The 10,929-nt window shown below is 44.6% G+C and overlaps 1 protein-coding gene across 1 annotated transcript in view; it reads left to right on the top strand.

Annotated features, from left to right (window-relative positions):
- Window positions 1-336: 336 nt before the first annotated feature.
- pcdh12 (protocadherin 12) overlaps window positions 337-10,929 on the top strand; it is a 29,544-nt gene continuing 18,951 nt past the window's right edge. Inside the window, exons 1-2 of the mRNA XM_075481990.1 lie at window positions 337-3,598; window positions 10,585-10,676. Coding sequence (XP_075338105.1) covers window positions 737-3,598; window positions 10,585-10,676 — 2,954 coding nt within the window. The 5' untranslated portion in view covers window positions 337-736. The remainder of the gene's footprint in view (window positions 3,599-10,584; window positions 10,677-10,929) is intronic.

The raw sequence follows: 10,929 nt of genomic DNA, 5'->3' as shown, positions 1-10,929 counted from the left end.
CTATACGTCATTGTGATGGAGTTCAGGTAAATATCCAACCGCTTCGGGCTTTAGTCCCACTGGGACATAATGAATTTTCCAAGTGATTTAAGGGTCCAGACTGCAGCTTGTGATGAGTTTATGCAGACCTTTGGAGGGGGTGGGTGGGGGTAATTGATGGAGAGGGAGTGTCATGTTTCTGTGAAAGCACTCCAGAGTTGTGCAGTTTCCTCACAGCAGAGTCTGGATTTATTTGCATGTGACCCGCCTCTTCTATTTGGATTGGTTGGAGCTCCGTTGGCATGTCGACACCCACATCCAAACTTTCTCAGTTGAAGCAAAACTCTCCTGAGTTGAAGAGGATGAACCGAGAGGCAGGTCGCTAGCAGCTGTGCGTGAGTGAGTACCAGCAGCAGACAGGCAGAGGCTGGGGGTTTATGAAGGAAGAAAGGATTATATCTTCATTTTAATTCTAGGTTTCTGTTATCATATCCCCCTTTTTATTGTTTGTTTTTTAATTTGTTTTACAGAACCAGGACTTACTTACTTACTTTTTAGTTGCTTGTGTTGTGAAGAAGAAACTTTAAAGGAATTTTTATTTGATCATAGTTTTATCAGGAAAAAGAAAGACAGCTTAAAAGTCATTTTACTCTCGGTTTAAAGTTGTAAAAGTAAATATTTTTTTTAATTAATTTAAAAAACGAACAAAAAAAAAATGTCAGTTTAGCCAGTTGACCGGAGATTATTACTTCACGCCATGATGCTGCTGGCTCTGCTTCTGGTTCTGAGTCTCCGCTCTGAGACTCTGGCCTCTGAGTCATCATCGATAACTATCCAGTACCAGGTTTGGGAGGAGCAGCCTGCGGGAACCCGGGTCGGACGTCTGCTGGACGACCTGCGGCAGAGGGACGAGGGTGGTCCTCTGGAGGATTTCCAGGTGGTGGAGCAGGGTAAAGCCCTTCCTTTCTCTGTCACCACCCGAGACGGGGTGGTCTCCACCCAGGGCCGGTTGGACAGGGAGGAGCTGTGTCCAGGGTCGGACTTGTGTGAGGTGGCTTTCAGCGTGCTCTACAGGAAAAGCGGCGCTGTGAACTGTCTGCGTGTTCGTGTGGAGGTGATGGATCTGAATGACCACAGTCCCAGCTTCCCCAGCGCTCTGCAGGAAGTAGAGATTTCAGAGACCGCCAGTCTCCAGATGCGAATACCTTTAGACCGAGCAGTTGATCCTGATGCAGGGCCCAACGGCCTCCAGACCTACTCGCTGTCTGTCAACCAACACTTTGCTCTGGATGTGATGGCTGGTCCGGGTGGTGCAAAACAGGCAGAGCTAGTTGTTATCAAAGGACTGGACAGGGAGGTCCAGGACTCCTTTGACCTCACCCTAGTGGCATGGGACAAAGGGAACCCACCAAAGTCAGGGACCACATTAGTCCATGTTAAAATCCAGGACTCAAACGATAACAGCCCAGCGTTTGAGGACAGTAGCCCTACTGTGACACTGCCTGAAGACACAACTCTCGGGACAACCGTCATCAAGCTTAAGGCCACTGACCCCGACCAGGGCACCAACGGGGAAGTGCAGTACTCGTTCAGTAAGCACACGCGTCCAGAGGTTCAAAAGCTTTTCCTTGTGGATCCACTAACAGGAGATGTGATTGTAAGGGCCCATTTGGATTACGAGGTCCACTCGTCTTTTGAGATTATTGTACAGGCCACTGATCGTGGTCCCAACGCGATCCCTGCTCACTGTAAACTGCACGTAAAGCTTATAGATGTGAATGATAACGCGCCAAGGATTCGCACAACCTGGATTTCGCCTGCGTCAACTGTTGGGACTGTGATGGAGGGAGCTCAAATGGACACTTTCCTAGCGCTTGTGACAGTTTACGATGCAGATTCAGGAAGAAATGGAGAAGTGAGAGCAGCCATTCGAGAAGGATCTGGGCCTTTCAGCCTCAAACAGATGTATGGCAGCAATTATAAGCTTGTCACCAGTGGCAACCTGGATCGAGAGAAGGTTATGAGTTATAACATCACAGTCTTTGCTCAGGATCATGGAACTCCCTCACTGTTTTCTATCGAGCACCTTTCTGTTTCTGTTCTGGATGTGAACGACAACCCGCCGGCGTTCTCTACTTCCATTTTTAAGGCTTCTATCCAGGAGAACAATTCTGTGGGCCAAGAAGTTCTCAAAGTTAAGGCCCACGATGTGGACCTGGAGCTCAATGGAAAAGTGACCTACTCTATTATCGGCCCCACTGACAAAAAAACTAAAACACAACTGTTTACCATTCACCCAAGAACTGGTGTTATAAGTGTCCAACACCAGCTAGACTTTGAGGAATCTCAGGTGTACTCTTTCATTGTGGAGGCTGTGGACCATGGGCATCCGCCTCTGACGGGCACGGCCACTCTACAGATTGACGTTGAGGATATGAATGACAACTCTCCAATAATCAAGGAGCCGAAACCAAGAAAGGGGGTGGCTCATGTAAGCGTACCAGTCAATGCGTACAAGGGGGAGATTGTGACTGAGCTGGGGAATGACACGGAGGATGAACCCACCATTTTGCCATTAGATCACTCAGTCAGAGAGGGTCTCGTTGGATTTCTTGCATCCACGATAAAGGCTGAAGATCGAGACTCGGGACTCAATGGAGAACTCCAGTACCTCATTTCTGATGGAAACCCATATGGCCTCTTCTGGTTGGATCAAGCTACAGGCCAGCTGTTTGTTAACACCACCAACGCCACCGAGCTCATAGGAAGAACCTTTACGATGGACCTTACTGTGTCTGACAAGGGCACTCCCAGTTTGGCCACTATGGTGACTCTGGAGGTGACTTTCATCAACCTTAAGGACCATCTGAAGAACTCCTCACCAGGAACCCGAGGGCAGCTAAGTTTCACCATGATGATCGTGATCTGCCTGGGTGCAACATGCCTGCTTCTCCTGTTGGCCATCGCTTTGGTAACAACGTTCTGCCGCCCCGAGAAACGGGAGAGCCGGGCTTACAACTGCAGACAGGCTGAATCAAGCTACACCCGCCATCCTCGGCGCCCACAGAAGAATATCAGGAAGTCTGACATCCAGCTCATTCCTGTCATCCGGGGGAGAAAGGAAGAGCTCACTGAGAACGACAGCGAGGTGCAGCCGCTGACTCCACCCCAAGTGTTAGAGGATCAACAAACTGAGAGAGAGTACAACTTCATACCATCGGTTATGAACACAAGCCTCCATTCCCAAGGCTACCTGGAGGGGGATGCCTCACTGCACCACTGCAAAACACTTAGGAAACCTGGAAACATTGAAATCGATGGGCCTTTGCCTCTGAGCCCAGCCACTTCATATCAGACTCTTCGCAAATCCAGAAACCCTTCGTCGTCGTCTTCGGTCTCACATTCAAGCACCCTGAAGCGTCACAAGCTTCAGTGCCAAGGAGAAGAAAGAGGGCCGCCGCGTTCAGCGTCTCAGACGACTCTCAGGAGGCCAAGGACGTCAGAAGGTCGGGGAGCACACGACGCAGAACACCAGCAGATGCTTCGGAACCTGGTTCGTCTCTCTATGGCCGCTTTCGGAGACTCCATAGAGCTTTCATCAGCTTCACCAGAGGTGCAGGTGAGATGTGGTGCCTTACCTTCTTCTAATATCCACCATCTTTCTCATAAAGGGTTCGTTTCTTCATTTAGATGTTTTGTGTTTGTTTTTTAGTGTTTTTTACTTCCATTTAATCAATTCTTTGATCATCTATAACATATATCAAATCAAATTGATTTGTATAGCACATTTCATGTACAAAACAATTCAAAGTGCTTCACATAAAATAAAAGCAGTGTAAGAAGCATTAAAAATACATCAAATAATATAAAGAGAAACAAATAAAATAATATAAATGAATTTAAAAACAAGCAACAGTCCAGATAAGTTCAAAGATATCGTGCAGATTTCATGCATAGGCACATGAGAACAGAAATGTTTTTAACCTGGATTTAAAAATGTCTACACATATATGTGGTTAACACGCTTTGATTTTTATGATTGAAAAATCCTTCCTATCTTTAAACACACAGAAAGGGATAAAAGAAGACCACCCCCCACCCCCCACCCCCCTTCTTTTCTGAAGGTCTCAGAAATCCAAATGAAACAAACTTTTAATGTCTGGTAAACTTATGACTGATATAAAACACAAAATTCATTAAAACTCTTTAAATTGTGCTTTTAGACCCAAATTCATCACGTTTATACGTTGCATTCATGGCGGAACATACCAACATTACTGCGAGCCGAACTGACAAATGTTGCCATTTACATGACATTAATGACTTCACTAATCTGCATGATGGTTTTTTAATGTGTTCTTATTTACATTCTCCTCTATAGCTTAAACATTAAGGCTAATGCACTGCTGCTGGCTCTCATTTAAATGCCATTTACTCGGATCTAAAATGTGTGATCACATTTATTTCAACATGTGCTTACAGTTAGCGTTGGTGTAATTAAGTGTCCCCCCTGCAGGCTTTGAGATTAATCTGAAGTGAAGTCCATTAGAGAGTAAAGATGAAGGGGCCTCCTTCTCCAACACACCGACACACACACAGACGAGCTTCCCTTACAGATTCCCAGCAGCCTTTCTGCTTTTGCTGCCTCTTGTATGATGACTTACTCAGACAGCCTGAAGGTTGGAGTCGAGTGGAGGTATGTGTGTGTGAGAGAAGGGGGGGTATTACTAGCTGATGGATCAGTATGAAACCTAGAAACACCAAGTTTATTCAGGTGCTCATGTGTCACAGACAAAAATCCCCCCCTGAGAAACTCTGACAGTCTTTTTTTTTAAAACTCGATATCACATATCAGATTCATATTGAAACCAGGAGAGGAGGAGGAGGGCTCCTCTTAGTCTCTGTAGGATGGGATGTCTGAGCGGGAGAAGGAGGGTGAGGGTGAGTGGGTTTAAAGTCAGCCAAAGTAAGCTGCGATGTGTTTGGAGTGTAAGCTAACACCGCCCTGACACGCTGCTCTGTCACTGATAAATGACCCTAAAAATCACTTTTACTGAGCTGAGCTGCAGCAGGAGGGAAGAAAAACAGATGAACCTAAAAACAGCCGCTCAGAGTGCAGAGCGGGACACCGAAGCCGTCCGTCAGCTGCAGACAGCCAATCCACACAGACTCCACCGTGGTGGAACAGGCTAATAATAGCTTTACTTTCACTGCTATTGGTTCAAAAGCTCAGAAAAACACACATATATTCTAGTTTATTATTGATCAGACCAGCATACTAATGTGGAGTAATTCATAGCTTAAAATAGTCTTTGTGAGATCTGTTTGAGTCGTATTTGCTGTGTCCTGCTGCACCTTTTAATTTATATGTATATTTATTAGCTTCTTTTATTTCACTTAAGATAAAACACATTTTTTAAAAATTCAAAGTTTATGTTGTTTCTGTGGCTTTTATAATTGGATTAATCTATTTATTGAGCCATTTATGTATTTTTGTTTGTAAGTTTTCGTATAATATTGAAATCTTTCAGAGGACAGTGTGGCAGCTTGTTAGTAAACCAAGTTATAGAAGTGAAACCTGCAACAATCTCACCTAAATTTAAATGAAAACAAGTTACAAGTAGTTAGTGAAGGTTGTTAATAAATCCCAGACAAGCTTTGATCAAATCTTATATTCACTCTCTTTTTGGTGCCCAGCATCTCCTCAGGGGTTAAACTGAGACCAAGTCCTGGAGTTTGCATCTTTAGATGGAAGATGCTAACGATGATGAGCCTTCTGTAGACATGGGATATGTAATATATTCGTGCCTGAGGTCGTATTTGCATTAATGTTCCTTCATTCAGACCCTCAACAGCGATAAAGAAAACCCAAGAACCTCAAGTGATATTTACAATTCATCAAGTCCCCATAGAGTCTTCTGCTATACTGCATAAGGAGTCATATTATCCTGTCCAACATGTCAGTGGGTGCATAAAAGCAGAGAAAACGATTCCTTTTCCACATGTTTAAGCTTATGTAATAGTGCTTATAAGGAGTTCAGATTGGCTTCTTCCTCTCAAAGCTTTTCTTGCACAGGCATTAACAAGCTTGGTTGTTATCAGCTTGTTTGTTTTTTCACTTGACCGGGTCTCAGTGTGACGCGACAGTAGTGGTTAGTGCGGCCTCACAGCAGGAGGGTTCCTGGTTTGAATCCTATCTGGGGTCTTTCTGCATGGAGATTGCATGTTCTCCCTTGAGTTCTCCGGCTTCCATAAAGAACCTACACGTCAGGTTAACTGCTGATTCTGAATTGACCCTAGGGGTGAGTGTGAGAGGTCGAGTCTCATTTGTCTCTGCTGGACTGGCCTTTCACCCAATGGCAGCTGGGATGGGCTCCAGAGACCCTGAACTGGATTAAACTGGTCTAGAAAATGGAGGAATGTCTTACAATGCCTTCACCTTCACATGTGCTGTGTCTCTGAGAGGCTGTAATAAACATCTGGATGTTTTTTTCTGTTCATTTGGCTCAGATGCCATTTAAAAAAAACAATACTTTGCAGTGAGCAGAAAGTTGAACAATGCTGTTCAAAAGCCATTGATTGAAGACATAACCTGCATGACCAAGCATTAGATTTTAGATTTGTGTTAAAATGCTCATTCAGGCTTCATGCCGACATTTTCAGCTGCCGTCTCAATGATGCAAACGTGCACATGTCTGAGGGGAACTTTATCTTCTGTCTGTATTCTTGTAAACGATGAATTATCAGAGCTTTTTCATTAAAAAAAGCTAAACAATGATCTTATACTCTCCATAATTTCCCTGATGACAATGCTCTGTACGTTCATCGTCTCCTTTATATTGTTTTCATATCAGAACTCCAAATATAGCCATTTGAATATTAATCCTGAAGCCTATTTAAGTGACAGAATCAGTACAGATAAATTATCTAAAGTATTAACCCTGAGGCCGTCAGCTGAATCATACAGAGCTCTCGCTGTGCACACAAGGGCTTTCTATAAGTAGATGCTCGTGTGACAGTTCAATAAAACCCATGTTTCTTCAATCTGTTCCCCCAAATTTTTGTAACATTATTTAAAAACAGGCAACAACTGTGTTTACTCTTCCACTTATTCTCTCTTTTAAGGCCAGCTGGTATGTTTAGCTTTTACTTAACACCTCCTGGTGCTTCCACAGGATAAAAAAAGCCAAAGAAAGTCTGTTTCCAGGAAAGTTTATGGCCCTCTTCTGCTGTGTATACACTGTGCCAGCTTAAAATTAGGTTGTTGATCATGGACACATCAACTGGGCAAAGAAATCTCAGAAAAAAATGTAGATATGTAATTTGTCTGTGTAAGTTTAAAACTTATAATTAGGAAAGTCCTGTGTAAAACAAAATAGCTTCAGAGTGAACTTTGTGCTTCCTCTGTGCGCTTGTGGGGAAGCTGCGTAGACTGCGTTCTGATTTTTGGTTTCTGAGGTAAAAATGTGGCAAGATAGACCACGAAACTAAATCTACACCTCAAGACACAGTGGAGACATGCAGCCGCTATGACAGCTGTCACTCAGTGGGGTCACATGGCACTGAAAGGACCGGATTATTGGCTAAATTACAATGAGACTGAGTTATTAAGTGCATGTAGACACCTTAATCTGACAAGAAATGGGATCAGATCGGATAAGACCCCGAGGTAACTGGGTTGAAAGTCACTCTAAACCTGCTTGTAGACGCTGAAGCACGTGGTGAATCAGACTTTGCGTTCTGCGCATGCTCCAGATGTTTTCCCGGGGTCGTGACCCGGAAGTCAAAGGAGACGATATTCCTGTTGTTGTCGCCGTCAGAAAGAAACAAACAACGCGATGGAGAATGCTCCGTTGGGCATCGAGCTTGTGCAACAAGCAGCTCATCACAAATGAAAATGTAGAGGGACGTAGCTTCATCTGGCTCTGCGTTCTCCATCTTTCTCCAACGCCTGAGTTTGTTGTTGTTGTTGTTGGTGGTGAAGAGGTCAACAGGAAGTGGCTCTATTAGCAACAGCTGGAATGGGTACAGCGCCACCTATCATACCGGGGTATGACACGCTTTGTGCCTCCGATCCCATTCATTCACCGCCATATATCCAAGGAGAATTACCCTTGCTCAAAAAAGGAGCAACTCAGTCTTAAGGCCTTGGTATGCTTCTCCGCCGCTATCCGTCAATCCGTCTCCGTGGTCACGGAGAGGCTTTAAACCTTTCGAAGTTCTCCGTCGGGATGTCGGATACCCAAGGCAGTTCACCTCCCGATCAGTAGGCGTCGCTACGTTAAACGACCCAATCTGGCGAAGTCTATGGTGAAAGTCGTTGATTGATTGTTCACCTTCCGGCTCCGTTCCGCTCCTCACAGTGAACGATGGCGACCGACAGAGAAAGACTGTTGTTGGATTTGGAGCTTGTTGACGTTGAAATGCAAATAATTCTGACCAAATGTTGACCGGCACACAGTAAACTCTTTCAGAAATGGCGGCGTTGTTGTTCTGAGAGGAAGGAGCTAAACCGGAAAAGTGATTCTGGAAATGATGTTGTTAGTCGACCAATCACAACCCTTGCGGTCTCTGTGAGTCTCCGTTCGACGGATAGATAGATAGGAATGTTGGCCGACGCACGCAAGCGACGGAGAGCGTCTCCGACGACGGAGAGAGCCTTAAATCAGGCTTTATTGTAATTTAGCCAATAATCCGATCCTTTCAGTGATCGAATTAACTACAGATCCTGTAGTTAGATCCTTTTTAACTACAGTTCTGTCAGTTCTAGAAAGGCTCTCAGTTTACTTTGGGTATACTTTGGGTAGGTGTTTGGGGCAATTTGACCAAAATGGGAAGAGTTTAGGTCCACAGGATTTGTAATTTAATTCTGAATACTCCACCTTTGGTATCTCAGGAAATGTTTGGAGTTCAGCACTGAGTTTTATGAAGAAAAACACTCTCCTAAAAATCTACCAGATATATTTCACATATGTTCTTCATTCTGAGCATGATGATAAATTCAGCTGAAAGCTGAAGAATCGGCGACTCGCGTCACTGAGGCCGAAAGTCAGTGCCCACGCCCAGCAGACAGAGAACAAAGACTGCAGCCCGGCCCGACATCCTCACGTGAGTCCCATTAGGCAGAGGAAGAGGCCTTGTTGGTTTGTGCCCTGCTCGCCTCCCCAAAGCCCTCCCAGTTGGCCCAGTTGGCACTCATCGAGCTTCAGATGTTTCTCTCCCCTCGAGGTTGCAGAGGAAGCGGCCTGCTGGACGGCTGGAAGGAGGGGGATTTACTGTTCACCTTCACCTCAACACACACACACACACGTCCATATTTTGGCGTCCTTCCTGGAAGGAAGCCGCCCAGAGAAGAATAGGCTTTTACGCAGGGGCCATTTCCTGTCGCTGCAGAAGCATGCATGTGCAAAAACACACAGTCATGGCTACCAAAAAGTCATAAATTAGTATATATGCACACACACATTCACCTTTCCAAGTGTGTGCGTGGGTGTGCATGTGTGTGTTTCCTCCCTGGTGTGCGGCGTATATCCGCTGTATAACAGAGCTGTCAGCACAACGCAGTGAGCAGTGAGATGGACACACTCGCTCGGTTCTCACACTGTAACACTAAAACAAACCCCCCAAAAAACGAAAAAGAAAAAAAAACACACGCTCACACACAAAAGAAAACTCACTTTCCACCTGAGTGTTTCTGCGGTCATTGTTCACCCAGCCACGGCCGCAGAGAGACACGGTCACTGGTCCTGAAAAACGTTAAGCCAGCAGACAAAACAAAGGTTTTAAAACTCTTTGGCTTCCTTTTTAAACTTCTTATCAGCTCACTTTTATCAGTTAAAAGTGGCTGGCTGCTGCAGACCTGAATGAAGGATGAAGGCGTGTATCGTGACATTTATTACCTCTGCACCGGGGAGCACAATAAACACCTTTTAACGCCAATGTGATGCAACCTAAGTCAATCTGGACCCTTTTACCCAAACTGTGGCAGGTTAGACTACAATACATTCTTTCTACCTGTTTGGAGGCCATTTTTCTGGTTTCTTTCATGAAAAGTCAACAAAAAACAACAACACTTTGTGTCCATTTTGATGTGATCAACACAAACGTGACACCTCACAGGTAGCTGCTCCCATGACTGCTTGAGTTTGCTTTTTCTTTGATCCTGATTGGTCCTCATTTCCTGCATGATCTAACAACCTATTGGGTCATATTTTTTGGGAACGTCTGTGAGCCTTAAAGGACTGTAGCAACATAAAAACAAGCAGGGTTTAGGACGATGAAACTGTAAAACAACTGCTTTCCCCCGTCAGAAGCCAGTTCGAGTCCTACAGGAAACAGCTCTGGTCCTGTTGTTTTTACAGCCCCCCTTTGCTGTAGAAAAATCAAATATTTGCTGAAGAAATTACTTGGCTAAGTTTGTGGGAACAAAAATGAGGTGTTGAACGCCAGCTTGTTCGCCAGGACAGAAGGCATGAGAGCACCTGGCATTAGATAGATCCATTCAAACTTTTGATATGCTTTCATAAAGGGGCTGAGAATCTGAAACTGTCTCATATGTACTGTATTTATCTAAACTTCTCCTCTCTCTTCCTTTCCTCCCTGCAGCAGATCTCCCAGCTCCTCTCCCTCCTCCATCAGGGTCAGCTGCAGCCGAGGCCAAACTTCCGTGGAAACAAGTACTCCCATCGCAACGGCAGGTAAGTTCAGCTCCTCTTCCTCTGTCCTACCTCTCATAAGCAGAGTAAGGCAAGGCAAGTTTATTTGTACAGCACAATTCAACAACAAGGTGATTCAAAGTGCTTTACAGATGCACCAAAACAGTAGAAATAAAAAGCATGATTTCAATTTTAAACAAAATAGAAAGAAATAAGAACAATAGATAAAAACCAGGAGTTAAAATGTGATTAAGTTTTGAAACTCAAGCTTCAGATTTGGAGCTTTATTCAGATG

The sequence above is a fragment of the Odontesthes bonariensis genome, chromosome 13, assembly GCF_027942865.1.
Source record: "Odontesthes bonariensis isolate fOdoBon6 chromosome 13, fOdoBon6.hap1, whole genome shotgun sequence".
Lineage (NCBI taxonomy): Eukaryota > Metazoa > Chordata > Actinopteri > Atheriniformes > Atherinopsidae > Odontesthes > Odontesthes bonariensis.
This window is presented reverse-complemented; position numbering and strand designations above follow the sequence as displayed.